This window comes from Hyperolius riggenbachi, chromosome 7, assembly GCF_040937935.1.
Source record: "Hyperolius riggenbachi isolate aHypRig1 chromosome 7, aHypRig1.pri, whole genome shotgun sequence".
Taxonomy (NCBI): domain Eukaryota; kingdom Metazoa; phylum Chordata; class Amphibia; order Anura; family Hyperoliidae; genus Hyperolius; species Hyperolius riggenbachi.
The window spans coordinates 155,345,153-155,364,052 of record NC_090652.1 but is presented as its reverse complement, the minus strand read 5'-3'; the positions used below and the strand labels follow the sequence as shown (position 1 = coordinate 155,364,052).

General features: G+C 42.0%; 1 protein-coding gene across 3 annotated transcripts in view; it reads right to left on the bottom strand.

Moving 5' to 3' along the window:
* Positions 1-18,490, bottom strand: part of LOC137524661 (uromodulin-like) — an 82,238-nt gene extending 63,748 nt beyond the window's left edge. For 2 of the 3 annotated variants that reach the window (XM_068244781.1, XM_068244783.1), the window contains exons 1-5: positions 18,356-18,490; positions 6,919-6,966; positions 4,150-4,305; positions 3,824-4,062; positions 951-1,073 (exon numbers count right to left, since the gene is read on the bottom strand). In XM_068244781.1, the coding sequence (XP_068100882.1) occupies positions 951-1,073; positions 3,824-4,062; positions 4,150-4,305; positions 6,919-6,966; positions 18,356-18,443 (654 nt within the window). In that variant the 5' untranslated portion in view covers positions 18,444-18,490. The remainder of the gene's footprint in view (positions 1-950; positions 1,074-3,823; positions 4,063-4,149; positions 4,306-6,918; positions 6,967-18,355) is intronic. The other variant, XM_068244784.1, reaches the window with a different exon arrangement.
* Between the last annotated feature and the right edge of the window lie 410 nt (positions 18,491-18,900).

Here is an 18,900-nt window from a genome sequence, read left to right as displayed (position 1 = left end):
GGTTGCAGTGTTAGGGAGTCTTTCCCAATGTCTCCTTATTGAATAGGTGCTGACTTACTGAACAGAGAGCTGAAATTCAAACCCTGGTCTCGTGTGTCAGAGGCAGAGTCCTTAAAAGGGTTCTCTTGCATGTGCTAAGAAACAAAAACTGCCACTTACTTGGGGCTTCTGTCGGCCCCCTGCAGCTGTTATGTCCCGCGCCGTTCTCCTCCAATGCTCTGTTCCCCGCGGCCGGCACCGGTGTAATTATCCGTCTAACTAGACTAATAGAACTGCGGCTACGCGGCCGTGGCCACGCACGTGCTCGCTTCCTTGCGCATCATTGGGAGCTTACTGCGCAGACGCAGTACAAGAAAACTTCGTACTGCGTCTGGGCAGTAAGCGCCCGATGACACATGCGGGATCGAGCACATGCCATGGCCACACAGCCGCAGTTCTATTCTTCTAGTTAGACGAATAATTACACCGGTGCCAGCAGCGGGGAACGGAGCATCGGAGAAGGACGGCGTGGGACATTACAGCTGCAGGGGGCCAATAGAAGCCCCAGGTTAGTGGCAGTTTTTGTTTCTTAGCACATGCAAGAGAACCCCTTTAATCAGTACACTATCCAGCCACCACAGCTTCTTATTATGGCACACTTTTGGGGATATAGCTGTACCCATAATTTAAGCAGTCTTTGGCCACTGCTACCACACAATTTGACAAGGAACTTTCAGACGTATTTGCAATCACATCACTACATCAATTACATTGGTCTGAGCGCCGTACCGTCTGAATAGACCTAAAGAAAATGCATAGGGAGTTTTTTGTAGCAAATTCAATAAAATGGTGCATCAGTTTATTATCCTTAGAAAAGAATATATTGGACTACAGGTGGCAGCAATGATATCTTGGCTTTACAGTTGGATTAATACAGTAAGGTCAATTTAATTGTTATTATCTTTCATTACTTTATTAAGATCTGGAAGATCGACTTGAAACACATGTCCAAAGCTGAGAGCAGAGATATTCTGATAGACAAGAAAATCCTGATTAGCAGTACTTCCACAAAGCCCGGTGATAAGGAAGAAGACCTGGGGAAAAGATGTAAATAAAATATTTGTTTTACATGCAAATCAACAAGAGTTTGATGACTTATAGGCCAGTGCCATATCAGTTCACAGAGAGGAATTGAAGTACCAGCAATAGTATCCCTTGTTTATTTTTCCTGTATCCTCCTCCCTGGCCACTTTGTGCTTGGTCCCATCTGTACATTTTCATTAACATCTATTGTTGCCTTCTAATTACTGTATATATTCTTAAAGCGGACCTGAACTCATAAGTGCACTCTGCTCTAAAAGATACACAACAGCATAATAACCTTTATAGAAAAACATTTTGTTGTTACAGATGATACCCATCTTTAAATCAATCTGCACTGTTTCTACTTCCTGATTCATGGAAGCAGACATATTGTTAACATCCAGTGCTTTCAAATTGGCTTATCTGCCATCTCTGCCATAGGCAGTCATGTGACACAGGGAGAGATCAGATTACAACCTGTTATTATACACAAATGATGGGGAATTAAGCAGGCTAAACTCTTTAAATACATACAGGGTCCCGTCTCTCTGTTTTTCTTCTGTCCTGTGCAAGAGTTCAGGTCCACTTTAATGGCAGTTTCATTTGTATGATGATTATCCATTTCTTGTTTCTGTTCAACAGTTTCTTGTCAACCAACTGTCACTCATATACTGTATGATTTCTACATTCTTGTCCACATACTTATCTACTTCTTTGCAAGACCGTTTTCATAAAAAAAAAATGCATCCTCTGTGCAATTTACTGGCACTGTAAAGTTGTATCTAACTCGGTTTTAACCAGTACAGGCAGCAAAAATCAACAGTTGCAATGCCCCATTAGTTTGCAAAGGATGAGGCATGTCTCAGTATGTGTTCTATATACATGGTACAGTCAATGACACCCTAGTGCAGGAGCCCATTAAAAGTTGTCTGGTCCAGTTTTATATTCGGCCCCTTCAAACACTCTCCAGGTATGTCAAACCGGTCCTACGAGGGCCGAGATCCTAACACATTTTTGATACAACTCAAATGAATTGATGGGTCTGAATCAGGAAAGGTGTGGTCCATCAGGTAGAACACATTACTTTCTTTCTCAGTCCATCCTAAACACTGGCATGGAGCTGGCCCTCCAGACCTGGAGTTCGACACGTGCTCTATACCTAACAACTGATATGACAGGACAAGGCAAAACAATTATATTGCACTTTTCTACTGGCAGACTCAAATCACTTGAGCTGCTGCCGTTAGGGCACGCTCAGTAGGAAGTAGCAGTGTTAGGGAGTCAAGCCCAAGGACTCCTTACTCAATAGATTCTGGCTTACTTAACAGAAAGAGACAAGATTCGAACCCAGGCCCCATATTTTTATTTTAGTTATATAACTTTTTTAAATAACATTTCATCATTCCATCATATTTGCAATTACTAACCACATACTGTATTGTATTTTAAGCTATTAAACAAAGCAGAGCTAATGACCCTTTGAACTCCCCTGCAGTAAAAACCTTATCTGAAGCTGCTTATCACTGTTTCTTTGATGTATAAGTGCTTCAGAAAATAGGACTGTCTCCTACCCAAGTTGGGTCAGAGAGCTCAGAGAAGCTTTTTTGTATAGATAACAAGTGAAGTTTCTTAACTCTTCCTATACTGGAAACAATATGAAACTCTGTTCTTTGCTACTAATGTTCTATTTCTTAGCTTACTACACATATAATTCATTATATAATAAGTTTATTTTCACTTGAGATTCCCTTTAACCATTACACTATCCAGCCACAATGGAACATCAAAACCTGCCAAGGAAAGCCACAGTTTCGGAGGGATGTAAGAGGGGAGGATAATGGTCTATAAATGGTTAGCCTTTACCCGAGGCAGTGCGGGAGGGGGGCAGATGGGACACACTGCTGCATGATATGCCTCTGTGTCCCCGCGCGCTGCTTTCTGCCCCCCCCCCCCCCGCCGCGCTATCAATCCCCCAAAATTGGTGACATGCAGCTTGTGGCCAATCTCGAGGGGAATGCAGGAGAGGTAGTCCCTGCTAAACGCCCACTGGGGACATTCTTGCAGGCCTTCTCCAGCTGCTATTGGGCTGCTCCGCCTCTTCACAGCCACTCCCCTGCCTCCGTGCACGTTGCACTGTGTGAGATTGCCCACTGGGGACATTCCTGCAAGCCTTCTCCAGCTGCCATTAGGCTGCTCCGCCTCTCCACAGCCGCTCCCCTGCCTCCAAGCACGTTGTCCGGAGTGAGACACACAGAGCAGCTCTTCCAGCGTTGTGACCCCAAAGGTCCTGAAAACAAAACTACTGTATCTCTGGCCACCAAAGCTGCACAGAGCGGCGGGGATTGCGGCTACCTAATCTGCCCAGCCTCCCGGATCAGATAGCATTGGGTTTTTTATTGTTTAAATTAATTATTACCAGCATAGCCCCAATGAGGACCTAATATCACAGTTAAAGGAGGAGGGCCTCTGCTGCCACAGTCCTATATGTCTCTGTTTCACCCAGAGGCTGTGGATACCTGTAGCACCCAAGCAGTGAGCCCTGGACAACATGCCAAAATTATCTCAGATCTTTCCTTTTGTATGTTCCACTATAAAAAATAGGTTAGATTGGCTAAATGACCAACACTTTATTTTGGCATTTACCTCAGATGATATAAATTCCACTTGCACATCATATTTCTAAAATGCACAACTACTGTATCACCTTCACCAATAAAACTCATTTTTTGAAAAATTAAAAAAAGACTTTATGAAAACATACCTGTGATTGAGTTGTGTTTATAAGTGAGTAAATGTTGTTCATCAGGGTAACATTCATATAATCCTTAGCAGAAGCATCAGTTAATACCAGGATGAATGACTTTGGCGGGGAGTTTTCCAAGGCAAGTTGAAGGCCTTCCATTGCCAGCTCAGGACAGTCTCCACCTCCGGTTGCAACCAGACTGTTGAAAAAGTCACCAAACTCTTTCTTTGATTGTGTAATTCTTACAGGTCCCACAGCTGAGGAATTAAGATGGATGGCACTGATGATTATTATTGTTGTTACCATAATTTCTTTAAGTGATCACAAATTAAAATAAATCTTACTTGGATCATTAAATTCTACCATGGTATACTGACGAACACCACAAGGGAACCGCGCAGTAACACGGTCCAGAAGCCAGCTGTTTACACGCTTTAGCTCTTGGAAATCATCAGACATTGATCCTGTTGTGTCAACCAGGTAAGTCAGTGAGGAGGATTCTATGAGAAACAAGATAATGTATTCATATTGCCAGTCATGCAGGTGGACACCAGGCCTGTACCTGAAGTTATAAAGTACACAAAGGGATTGGAAAGTAAGTCCTAAAATAGATGATTATACAATGTTTATAACTGTTTCTGTAGTGTACAAATGTTTCATATTCTGTCTTATTGCTCTTATTGCTCAAAAGCAAGAAAATATTCCTCCAAACAGATAACAGTATGTTATATTAAACCACTAAAGCAATACAACATATTAATCAATAATACCATTAAAGTGTGAAGGATATGGATTATACCTTTTAAAATAATACCAGTTGCCTGATTCTCCTACTAATCCTTAGGCCCCGTTCAGACTATGTGCGTTCCTAGCCGTTTTTACAGAGCGCATACGGGCAGACTTTGCGCATAGAAATGGCTACTAATGCTTTCTAATAGCCTCGTTCACATGTATGCGTATGAGACGCATACGTTTCTCATCTGCATTGCTGCACGCAGTTCTGTGCGTCACGCACAGAAACGGACGCAATGAAAGTCTATAGATGTGTATCAAAAACGCGTACGCTTATTTAACTTGTTGTCGATGAGTACTCCTAAGTCCTTCTCCAAGTTTGATGTCCCCAACTGTATGCCATTTATTTTGTATGGTGCTAGACCATTGGTACTACCAAAATGCATGACTTTACATTTTTCAACATTGAATTTCATCTGTCATTTATGTGCCCATATAGCCATCCTATACAGATCCTGTTGCAATATGTACCTATCTTACTGACAGTTGATGATTCTGCACAATTTTGTTATCATCTGCAAAAATAGCAACATTGCTCACTACTGCATCTACTAGGTAATTAATAAATAAATTGAAGAGCACTGGACCCAGTACAGACCCCTGTGGGACCCCACTGCTAACAGTCTCCCATTTTGAGTATGATCCATTGACTACAACTCTTTGTTTTCTGTCCATTAGCCAGTTCCCTATCCATGCACACAGACATTTCCCCAGTCCTTGCATCCTCAACTTTTGCACCAGACTTTTGTGGGGAACAGTGTCGAAGGTCTTTGCAAAGTCCAAGTATATCACATCTACAGCATTCCCAATATCCACATTAGCGTTCACTACCTCATAAAAGCTGAGCATGTTAGTCAAACAGGACCTGTCTTTAGTAAACCCATGTTGATGCTGAGAAATAAGTTTATTCATGTATAGTATCTCTTAGTAACCCCTCAAATAGTTTGCATACAACTGATGTTAAGCTTACAGGCCTATAATTTCCTGGATCTGATTTTTTGCCCTTCTTAAATAATGGGAAAACGTGGGCTGTACGCCAATCCACTGGGACTCTGCCAGTTGCAAGAGAGTCACAAAAGATAAGATAAAGGGGTTTATCTATAACTGAACTTAATTCCCTTAGGACCCGAGGATGCATGCCATCCGGGCCAGGTGCCTTGTCTATTTTTAATTTATTTAGTCTTGCCTTCACTTCTTCCTGCGTTAAGTATTTCATATTACAGTTGGAAGATTGAGACTCTTCTGCATCTGTAATTTGAAACAGTGATGTTTCCCTTGTGAAGACAGAAGCAAAGAAAGCATTTAATAACTCTGCCTTACCTTGGTCATCCACCATTGAGTTCCCACCCTCATCCTTTAGGAATCCAATACAGTCAGACTTTCTTTTTTTAGAGTTGATGTACTTGTAAAACTACTTTGGGTTAGATTTGATATCCCTAGCGATTTGATTTTCAGCTTCAATCTTTGCCAGCCTAATTTCTTTTTTACAACTTTTATTGCACTCCTTATAATTGCTTAATGCTGCCTTGGTCCCCTCCCGATTTTAGGACCTTATAGGCATTCTTTTTTCCCCTTCATTTTATCTCTAACCTTTCTATTCATCCATAGAGGACTTTTTTATTCCTAGACATTTTGTTTCCATATGGGATATACATACTACAATATGTATGGGAGCTTTGCTATTAACCACTAAATTTGGCACAAAATTACGTGAATTTTCACGGAATTGCGCAAAATTACAAATGGATTACGCTTACATGCCAAATTAATTACAAATTTACCCGAAATTTTGCATCGTAATTGTGATTTGCGATGCAAAATTATGATTATGCTAAATTTGTGCTCATCATTATTCAGTACCTCAAATGTCAATTCACTAACCTTTCAACAGTCCATGCTTTGCTCTAGAATTATTTTTTTTAAAGCGGACCTGAACTCAGAAATGTTTGCTTTAAAAGATAAGCAACAGCAGAACAACCTTTAAAAAAAATTCCTTGTTGCAGCTGATACAAATCCTGCAATACATTTGCAGTGTGTCTACTTCCTGCTTTCTGGATGCAGACATAGGATTAACATCCTGTGTTTACAAATTAGCTGCTCTGCCACAGCGGAGAGATTAAATTGCAGTTGTGATCACACATGAGGGGGAATTAGAAAGGCACTATCTAAATAAACACAAGGTGCATTTCTGTTTGTTTTTATTCAGGTCCATTTTAAAGAAATCCACACCAGGTTTGCTAGATCTCTTAGGATCACAATCCAGTTTTTTTCTCTGGTTTGGGGGGCATAAATGTGGAGCATTTCAATGTATCCTTCCTTACCTGTTTGTGCTGCACATTTTTCTTCTCTGTTGATGGAAAAGCTCCGTGCTGTAAAGTTAATACAATCAGAGAGATAGATCAGCAATATAAACAAGTAACTTATAAATAAACAGCTTACAATATCAAATTCACTATATATTTATATAATGCAGAGGATGTTTAATTCAACTGTGTACATTAGAACGCTGCATAACACAGTTTTTGCATAATTCATTTCCCATTGAACACCTGTGATGCAAAAAAGATTACCACTGAGCCATCATAAGTATTCAGAGTCTGGCTTTAGACATATTAGTGATTAGTGTTGGGCGAACACCTGGATGTTCGGGTTCGGGCCGAACAGGCCGAACATGGGCCAGATGTTCGGCATGTTCGGCCCGAACGCCGAACTCAATGGAAGTCAATGGGACCCCCGAACATGCCCATTTTGGGGGCCCTATGGGGTCGCAGGCATAAGGGGGAAGCATGCCCCGATCGCGGGGGGGGTCGGAAATTCCCCCCACCCCCTCTGCTAGCGCTCCCCCCTCTGCCCGCTCCCCCATAAAAAAAGTTTAAGGCAAGTTAAATAGTACTTGGTGGTTGGCCTGGCACTGGCAGTGGAGTGAGGAGGAGGAGGAGTCCGAGTAGCAGAGTGACGCGTTGAGGCCGGGCAGCGGGCGGTTCAGCGGTAGTACCCTTGTGGTACTTCCGCCCTTTCTCTGACCTCACGTCCTCTGCATACGAGGGTACGCGTCACGCGTACCCTCGTATGCGTCATCACGTAGAGGACGTGAGGTCAGAGAAAGGGCGGAAGTACCACAAGGGTACTACTGCTGAACCGCCCGCTGCCCGGCCTCAACGCGTCACTCTGCTACTCGGACTCCTCCTCCTCCTCACTCCACTGCCAGGCCAACCACCAAGTACTATTTAACTTGCCTTAAACTTTTTTTATGGGGAAGCGGGCAGAGGGGGAGCGCTAGCGGAGGGGGTGGGGGGAATTTCCGCCCCCCCCCCCCCCCGCGATCGAAGCATGCTCCCCCCTTATGCCTGCGACCCCATAGGGGGGCTGTATTGCGGCATGTTCGGGCGAACAGGGCCCTGTTCGGCGGCCATTCAGTAGTTCGGGGCGAACCCGAACTTAAAAAGGCCGAACACCATCAGGTGTTCGGCCGAACTCAAACATCACCCGAACAGGGTGATGTTCTGCAGAACCCGAACAGTGGCGAACACTGTTCGCCCAACACTATTAGTGATCAATTTCTATTGTTTTTGGCAAACTATATTCAGACACAATGTGCACCACCTGTATCTTTACTAACGTTTATACAGCTATTATTATTATTTTTTTCACAGTCTAAAAATGCATGCTCCACCAGTTTGTTGTTTTTTTTAAAACCACTTAAGTATATCTGGATGGATATATCCATCCAGATAGACTGTGCTGCTGCCACTGCGCCGGGTGCGCTCCTGCCGCCTTCCAATAGCTACCAGATCAATGAATGGGAACATAGTTCGCTCCCCAGCTGTTTGGTTTTTTTTATAAATATTTATTGTATTAAATTTTTTATAAAATGTGCTCATTTTTAATTTTTTTATTCCCCCCGCCAGCCAATAGGCTTCAGCCTATGACAGCCGATCACTTCCCTGAATACAGAGGGGGCAGCCGTATCACACGGCAGTCCCCAGTACAGCGCTACCTTAGATCGCAGCACTGTACAGGGTTATTAGACAGCGAAACAGTCTCCGAGCAGCTATTGCCACTGGGAGACTGAAGGTGGAGCGGACCCCAAACCCCATTCCCAGCCATTCACGCCAATCGGCGTGGAGTGGTCCTGGGGCTGCCACTGCGTTCACGCCAATTGGGACTGATTTATGAAGCTGCACTATGGAAGAAGAGTGCTATAGAAATGTTATTGTATTGTATTATTGTATTATAGCAGTGCAAGCTCCAGCTCCAAGGCACTCTACACTTGGATGTCACTGCATTAACCTTATATGCTCTATTCCAAGTTCTCAGCAAGGTTTTCAAATACAGTAACATATGTGGTATCAGGCCCATTTTTATGAGAGGAAGGAGCAAGTCACCACCTGGGGCGCAGCGGTTGATAGGGGAGCATAGTCTCAGAAAGAGTGCCCAGAATGAGTGGGTATGTTAATTCATCCTACGGGATCCACATGCTGTCCATCTTTTTGCTCCTAGACATCCTGTCTCCTTAGTATCAGCACCCCCTGTGATGATGTGAGGATTATATCATCACAGGCGAGACTGTTACCAATGAGATGGGATGCCTAGGAGGAAGAGGATGGACAGCATGTGGATCCTGGAAAGGTGAGTTACCTCTGCCTTCTCTCCCCACCTATACTCGGGAGGGGGGCTTTCAGGCTACCTATACTGGGGAGGGGGGGGGGTCTGGCCACCGATACTGAGGGGTGCTCTCTGGCTACCTATACTGTGGGATCTATGCCTACCTATAACATGGGGGGGGGGGTGGTAGGCTGTTTCTGGTTACCTAATACTGAGGGCTTCTGTGTCTACCTGTACTGGGGGGGGGGGGGGCTGCATCTGGCTAATTAATGCTGGAGGCTCAGGTAGATTCAGTCACAGAGATCAAATCTGTCATGAAAATTGATTAGTGTATTGGCACCTTAAGCCTGTCTTTATTTTACACATATTAAAACCACCTGCATAATTCTGTGTAGAATGTAGAAGCTTTCCAGAGGCGCCAATAGAATAAAAGTCACTTAAACGAGCTTAAAACCGATGGGGTAGTGGTGGGCCTATCCCATCCATGCAGACAAAGCAAACAAAGGAAGGACTGTGGCATCAGAAGTCAAACAACAATTTTATTTATACTCCACAGTAAAAATTGGCAACGCGTTTCACGGGCTCAATCCCGCTTTATCAGGCCAATCAAAAAGGAGCATACAGCTTAACAGCATCAAAACCACACCATATGGTATTAGCATAGATTTGTTAATCTCAGCCTGAGCTGACTGACAAAAAGGTCTCCTGGCAACTCTACCATAGTAGACCAATACATCTTATAATGAGCGATAAATGGACTGCAGTCTACCGATTTAGATACCTTCAAAAAAGGTTTTAAGAGGAGAACCACAATCATTCCCTAAGCAATGCGATTATGAGACAGTTTTATAGAACAGAACCTCAGCCTATTTTCTCGAGGTCTCATGGATGTCAGCTATGAGATCTCTTAGCTTGTGTTGTGGGCCTACATGGATACAGAGATCCCTCTGCTGAAATCCCTAACAAATATCAAATAATGGTGAGATGACCAATCCATTTGTGGCTTCTCAAAACTGAAAGGCCAGGTTTGGTACACTAACCTTTGAATGCTTAAGTTCCAGGCAAAGTACAAAATCCAGGAATTCTACAGTATGCCTAAATCGGGCCAACAAAGTATGATATACATTGTGATTTGCCCATTTTCTTACATTCTCTAAAGAATGCCTAAATCCAAACTGCCAAAGTATATACCGTATATACTCGAGTATAAGCCGACCCGAGTATAAGCCGACCCTCCAACTTTTGCCTTAAAAAGGGGAAAAAATAAATGACCTGAGTATAAGCCGGGGTTAGGAAATGAACAGCTATAAATACTTTCCACTCCTGTAAAACCTATATGGTTAAACTAAACTGGAATCCATTATAAGAGTGCCCCCTCTGGAATCCCACCCTAAGTTCCCCCTTATATAAACTTTGCAGCAGGGGGCTGTATCCCACCCTGAGTGCCCCCTTGCCATGTAAACAATGCAGCAGTGGTCTGTATCCCACCATGAGTGCCCCCTCTCCCATGTAAACAATGCAGCAGTGGTCTGTATCCCACCCTGAGTGCCCTTTCTGCCATGTAAACAATGCAGCAGTGGTCTGTGTCCCACCTCAAGTGCCCCTTCTGCCCTACAGTGCAGCAGTGGTCTGTGTCCCACTCCGAGTGCCCCTCTGTCATACAGTGCAGCAGTGGTCTGTGTCCCACACCGAGTGCCACATCTGCCATACAGTGCAGCAGTGGTCTGTGTCCCACTCCGAGTGCCCCCTCTGCCATATAAGCATTGCATCAGTGTTCACTGTCCCACCTGGAGACCGTTATATAGCATCAGAACTGTGCGGGTAGCATTGAAGTCAGCAATGTGGTGAGCCGTGTACCCTGATGCTTCCCCCCTCGAATCTTCAACACCTCCGGCAAACCCAACCAGTAAAGTATTTGTTTCGCGTGGTTCCCCTTCCTTCCCGTATATGCAGCGCAGTGTAAAATGGGAGCTTTCACTCCTAGCTGTCAGAACTCCTCTGCTTGCCGTGGTCCCGGTCTCACTTTTATGACGCGGTGCCCTGTCATGCATCATAGAAGTGAGACCGGGACCGCGGCAAGCAGAGGAATTCTGACAGCTAGGAGCGGTGAGTGAAAGCTCCCGTTTTACACTGCGCTGCATATACGGGAAGGAAAGGGAACCACGCAAAACAAATACTTTACTGCTTGGCTCTGCCGGAGGTTTTTAAGATCGAGGGAGGAGGGGGAGGCATCGGGGTATGTGGCTCACCACATTGCTGATTTCAATGCTGCCAGCACAGTTCTGATGCTATATAACGGTCTCCAGGTGGGACAGTGAACGCTGATGCAATGCTTATATGGCAGAGGGGGGCACTCTAAGTGTATATAGCGAATATAAGCAAATATAAGCCGAGACCCCCACTTTTGGAGCAATTTTTTGGTCCAAAAAACTCAGCTTATATTCGAGTATATACTGGTAATAAAAAAAAGTTAAACTACGTATTCATTTTTTTCATTATTATAGTATCTGTTTTTGATGTACACCTTCAAAAATCCAAACATTAACAACAAAAGCTGTGCAAATAAATAATTAATAGGTGAAAAAAAAAATCTTTTACACTAAAATATAACACATCCACTCTAAAAACACAATAGAAAATTCCAGTGAGGGAGGAAAAGAATAGCATGCAGGGATTAATGGATAACCTTTTTAATTTATTCACCAAAAAAGGTATATAGTTAGTGGTGAAAAAGTACTGTATGCTTGTACCAGGCATGGGGGTAGACTACTGTCTACACATCAATCAAATTTCTACCTACCATAGTTTATTAACAATTTCAGCCCGCGGGTATTTTTCACCTTATGGACGAGAGGAATTTTTACCTGTCAGCGCTCCTCCCATTCATTCCCCAATAACTTTATCACTACTCATCACAACAAAATGATCTATACCTTGTTTTTTCCACCAGCAACTAGGCTTTCTTTGGGTGGTACATTATGCTAAGAATTATGTTATTCTAAATGCATTATGATGGGAATAATAAGAAAAAAAAGAATTATTTTTCAGTTTTCAGCCATTATAGTTTTAAAATAATTCATGCTAAGGGCGCTCTTCAGTTTCAATATCTACGACTTAAGCATGCAATTAAGAAACAGGCAGAGACATACAAGTTTAGGTTTCAATTATCCCCAGTATTTAATATGGTGGCTCAAGCAACAACTAAACAAGGCCTTATATCCCAGTGTTACATTATGTTACTTGATGATTTCCACCGGAAATGTCCCCTGAAGTGTAGAGATATGTGGAGTCAAGACATTCCGAATCTTCCAGATCGAGATTGGTTGGAGGCCCTACAGGCTATACCCTTGCTATCAGTAAATGCTACCCAAAAGTTTACACAGCTCCAGATAATCCATAGGTCTCATTACACGCCTAAACGATTATTTAGATTTGGTTTACTTCCCTCGCCAGTTTGTTCTAGATGTGCTAGAGACCACGGAGACCTGCTTCACATGCTAAGGAACTGTCCCAAGTTAAGAAGATAATGGTATGGCATTTTAAACGTTATAGTTTTTAATATAAAGATCCCACGTTCGGTTGTGGTCTGTGTGCTGGGTGCATTTGAGGATGGCACTATATCTGATCATACCAGAGTTGCAATTTTAAGAGTGTTATTCATGGCTAGAAAATTGATTCTTCAAATGTGGAAAAACCCCAATCCTCCTACCATAAATATTTGGATAGTGCAAGTAAATGCTTCTTTAAAACTGGAAAAAATTATTTACATGCCTAGGAGAGCTGTTGGAAAGTTTGAAAAACTATGGTGCAACTGGCTGGCCGCACATGATTATGTAGACCCGGATTTTATTAGAGACCAGATCTTGGCATACATTGGTTTATCTAGAAATTCTAATGCTAATACAAGATGATCATTGTTTGCATCTGTCAGATTACTATGTATCTTACATTTTATGTATGAAAGCCCTCATCTTCTACTGTTGTATTTGACCTGTGAGACCTCAATAAACTGAGTTTTGTTGATTAAAAAATATAAATAATTCATGCTACCATAATTAGAATAGACATATTTTATTTGGCCATTTGTCCCGGTTATTGCAACGTTAAAATTATATCCCTAGTACAATTTATGGTGACGATATTTTATTTGGAAATAAAGGTGTATTTTTCAGTTTTACATCCATCACTAATTTTTAGTCAATTATTTAATAATTATATACCCTCTTGTCATAGATATTATTTTTTTTCCCCTAAACTTAGTAGGTGTATTTAACTATTTTATCACAAGTTGTCCCCACTGAGCAAAAATCCTATTATCGTACTTTGTACGCTACGTAGGATACAATGTGTTGTTACATTGTAACTAAGGAAGTGACGCAGGTTTCCCCGGCGGGGAGATTATGAATGGAAACATTGTTCCCATTCGTAAATTTAACAATCGGGCGGCAGAAACCAGCGGAAATCACGGACGGCGGACATGCTCAGATTGGCACAGGGGACTTTTGTCCCCTGCAGCCAATCCCCTCTGCTAGCAGCAGCAGCGTGATCGCGTGCATCTACCCGCACGTTCACCTGCAAACCGCCCCCCCAAACTGCAGGGATGTGCCTAGCACGTCCCTGCGGCTCTAGCAGCTGCCACTCCAGACATGAAGCTCACGTCCGTGTGGCATAAATGGTTAATAAAAATCCAGTGTGGTAATGTTTTCAGTAAAGCCTAAACAATTTACTGAATGTCTAGGTGAAGGAACATATTCAAAATAATGCAGATATTTCATACTTTAACCAGTTCGCATTCAGTCGTTTTTCACTTTATGCATCCGAGCTATGTTCACCTCCCATTCATTAGCCTATAACTTTATTACTACTTATCACAATGATCTGATCTATATCTTTTTTTTTCCGCCACTAATTAGGCTTTCTTTGGGGGGTACATTTTACTAAGAGCCACTTTACTGTAAATGCATTTTAAAAGGAAGAATAAGAAAAAAAACGGAAAAAAATCATTATTTCTCACTTTTCGGCAATTATATTTTTAAAATAATACATGCCTCCATAATTAAAACTCACGTATTGTATATGCCCATTTGTCCCGGTTATTACACCATTTAAATTATGTCCCTATCATAATGTATGGCGACAATATTTTATTTGGAAATAAAAGTGCATTTTTTCTGTTTTGCATTCATCACTATTTACAAGCTTATAATAAAAAAAATTTAAATATTTCATCCTTACATACATTTAAAAAGTTTAGACCCCTAGGTAAATATAAATGTGTTTTTTTTATTGTAATGTTTTTGTTTTTTTAATTAAACATTTTATGTGGGTATTTTTGGGAGGGTGGGATTTAAATTGTATTTTTTTCTGTAAATATGTGTATTTTTATTTTTATTTAACATTTAGCTGTAGTTTACTTTTTGGCCACAAGATGGCAGCCATGAGTTTGTTTACAGTGACGTCACTCTAAGCGTAACACGTATGCTTAGAGCGACGTAGGGGAACATAGGAAGCAGAAAAAGCGTAGCTTCCGAGAGAAGCTGTCGCTTTTTCTACGGGGAGAGGAATCAGTGATCGGGCACCGTTGCCCGATTCACTGATTCGCTGGCTAACAAACCGCGGGCCGGGAGCGCGCGTGCACGCGTGCGATCGGCCGCAGGAACGCGCAGGAGCGCACATGGCTTCCTGGAAGTGAGTTTCACGTCCAGGAATGTCAAATAGTAGAACCATATGCGATTAACTTTTTCTCCCAATTAAATACTGAAAATAATTTTGATAGTACTTTTTCACCTACTTTTTGGTACTTTTTCAATTGCAAAGTGCTTGGAGAAAACTCAGGAGAAAAAGTGAATTGAATAAGTGCCCATGTCTAAAAACTTTTGGCAAGCTATAGAATGAATGGCTTTTGTACTTTGCATGTAACACATACAGGCCCATATGCAATAACATTTTTCTCATGAGTTATCTCCTTGGAGATAATTTTCATTTTTTTCTCTTTTTTCTTTAAAATATCTTTTCACCACTTTGCAATTGAAAAAGTACCAAAAACGATGTGAAACAGACAGTACTATCAAAATTATCTTCAGTGTTGCTTGCTGGTGGTTAAAGGGGCATTTTATTGACATGGTGTGAACATATCACCCAGGAGAAAACTTAGGAGAAAATGTAAATTGCATATGGGTCACTTTTTTATACAATTCACTTTTTCCCTAAGTTTCTAGTTTCTCCTAGGTGATATTTTCAGACCTTGCCTCAAATGCAATAACTTTTTCTCCTAAGTTTTCTTCTATTAGATATTTTTTCATCCTCTATTTAGAATAACTTTTCATCAATTTGCAATTTAAAAAGTACCAAAAAGTAGTAGAAAAAGTACTAACAAAATTATTTTGAGTATTTTTTGCTTGCTTGTGGTTTAAAATGCATTTTATTGGCACTTTTGGAAATATCACCTAGGAGAAAACTTGGGAGAAAAAGGTAATTGCATATTGTCAATAAATTGCCTTTTAAAGAGACACTAAAGTAGGAAAAAAAATATATGATATAATGGGCCATATGCAATTCGAGGAGATAAGAAGCTGAAAACATGCGAGCTTCTTATCTCCTTACATCGCTCAGGATTTACCGGCAAATTCAATTGCCAGTTTCACCTGAGCGATGTCCTTGCGTAAAGGAGCATAACTCAGGCGAATACTAGGTATTCGCTGAGCGATGCTCCTGTGTGGCCAGCGATGTGGAGCAAGGCATTAGTGCTGGGGAGCTGTCCTTCAGCACCACACCACTGCAGCCTCGCTCCCCGGGAGATGCGTGCATCGTCGCAAGGCTCTTACCCGCCGCCCGTCGCCTCCTGCCGCTCGTCGCTGCTGGGAAATTCAGAAAAAACATACCTCCATCGTTCCGGCTCGCCGCATGTCCCATGCCGCTCCTCCGCTCATCTCTGTCTCTGTGAGTATTGGAGCCCGGCAAAGCATCTTTGAGTCTCCCGCCGGGCTCCCCATTCATCCACTAGGTGGCCCAATGAGAATCATCCTGATTCTAATTGGACCAATGAGAATCAGGATGATTCTCATTGGGCCACCTAGTGGATGAATGGGGAGCCCCGGCGGGAGACTCAAACATGCTTTGCCGGGCTCCAATACTCACAGAGACAGAGATGAGCGGAGGAGCGGCGTGGGACATGCGGCGAGCCTGAATGATGGAGGTATGTTTTTTGTTACATTTAAAATAGGTAAGGAGTCAAAACTGACTCCTTTACCTATTTAAATCCCTGGCATCTGGGGTTTCCTTAGTAAAGGAGGCTCCCAGATGCCACAAACAGCCCGCAGACACCGGCGATAGGTCTTTTCGCCTGCTCAGAGCAGGTGAAAAGTTAGCACCTATGTTTGGCGGGAAGCATCGCTTCCCGGGAGGTGCAAAATGCAATTGCATAGGGGGAAAGGAACTTGCTGGGCGATTATATCGCCCAAGCGAGTTCTTTTCCGCCCCAGGGGGTGTTAAATGCAGTTGCATTAGGCGACCTTGCTGACGCCTATTTTAAGAACTCGCCAGCACTTAGCGCTGGCGAGTTTGGTAATTGCATAGGGCCCAATGAGTTGTATGTGTAGTATAGCTAAAAAATGAAACATTAGGGCCCATATGCAATTAACTTTTTCTCCTTAGTTTTCTCCAAGTTGATATTTTCCCACCTTGTTATAAAATGCCTTTTAAACCACCAGCAAGCAAGAAAGTGCTAAAAATTATTTTGATTGTACTTTTTCACCTACTTTTACATACTTTTCCAACTGCATAAAGCATAAAAGATATTATAAAGAGAAGATAAAAAATTATCTCGTAGGTGAAAACACAAGAGAAAAAGATAATTGCATATGGGCCTAGGAGCAGAGACATACGTCTAATATTGTTTCCAGTACAGGAAGAGTTAAGAAACGACAGTTGTTATCTATGCAAAAAAAGCCATTGAGCTCCAGAGACTCTGTCTTCTGAAGCTTATTATCTCAACTGTCAGTCATTGTGATTTCTTTTTCTCTGCAGAGAAGGGGTTCAAAAGTTCTCTAGTCTGCTCTGTAAAATCATTTAGAATGCTGAGTAGTGTGTAAACTGCAAATATTAGAGAATTATGCAATGGTATAAAAAACACTATATAACTGAAAATAAAAATTATGAGAATATTTTCTTTGCTACTAATGTTCTAGTAATTATCCGTACTACACAACCAATTCATTACATCATAATTTTTTTCCACTTCAGTGTCTCTTTAAAGTGAATGTTAAAAAAAATGAAGCAAATACTTACCTAAGGAGAGGGAAGGATCTGGGTTGTATAGAGCCTTCCGTCTCCTCTCTCGGTGCTCTCTATCCTGTGCTGGCTCCCCCCTGTTTCAATCCCCCGCCGAAAGGGTATTTGGAAGTCTTCGGGAGCCGTGTCCTCCCGAAGATGTGTGGCTCCATACTGCACACATGTGAGCGTGCAAGAGAGCGTGCTTGCGCAGGCGCAGTACAGGGTCGCCTTTCTTCAGGAGCACTCGGGCTCCCTGAAGACTTCTGAAGCCTCCTTCGGCCGGGTAAAGCAGTATTTGACTAATTTAGTCAAATACTGCTACCGGCGAGCCAGCACCGGAACGACGGGACCAGGAGAGGAACCGGAAGGCTCTATAGGACCCAGAGCCTTCCCTCTCCTTGGGTAAGTATCTGTCTCACTTTTTTAAATGCGGTTCCTATTCACTTTAAGCTACCGGCAAACAAGACAATACTCAAAATCATTTTGATGGGTTTTTTTCCGCCCACTATTTGGTAATTTTCCAGTTGCAGAGAGCTGAAAAGTTATTTTAAAGAGAAGATGAAGAATTGTCTCCTAGGAGAAAACTCAGAAGGATTAGGTAATTTTTCTTTTTATCAGTCCAGCAGACTTTGGCACATATGCAAATAACAATTTCCCGTGAGCTGTTTCCTAGGAGAGAATTTTTCATCCTCTCTTTTAATTAACTTTTCAGCACTTTGTAATCAAAAAAGTATCAAAAACTAGGTAGAAAAGTACTCTTAAAATTATTTTGAGTATTTTCTTGCTTGTTGGTGGTTTAAAAGGCATTATGTACATCTAGGAGAAAACCCAGGAGACAAAGTTAATTGCATATGGGCGTTTGTCTTATCTTTATCTACTTACCTGTGCTGATACTGCCTTTCATGGTTGTATAGCTAAATACTGCTGATCCATAGGACACCAGGAACAAGGCTACATAGAGTCGGTACATGCTTGTTCTTATTAGGATCTATAAAGATCCGTATCACCAGAGCTAAGGACTTTGGCTTAACTGGACCTACTTTTATACATCGCTGAAATAAGGAAATAAAAATCAGCAGTGTTATCCTTTGTATAATTAATGAAAGTGGGTGTATCTCATGCAGCATTTGTTTACTGATGTATTTTACCTGATTAACTATATCAGTGATGCATGCATTGTTTTCACAAGGAAACGTTGCAAATCTTTCCCATCTAGTTCAATGGGTATGATTAGGACAAATTTCTTAACTGTTTAATGTGACCTCTAAACAATAGGCTCTTTTAAATAGAACAAGGAAGTGACAAGCTTTTGGCTACTCTGTCATATGAAGTCTTGTAAGACATAATTGATAGTCATGTGTTTTTATATAGGGCGTCATGTAAGCTGACTACTTTCTTACCAGCTTATACCCAAATTGTTGCTTCAT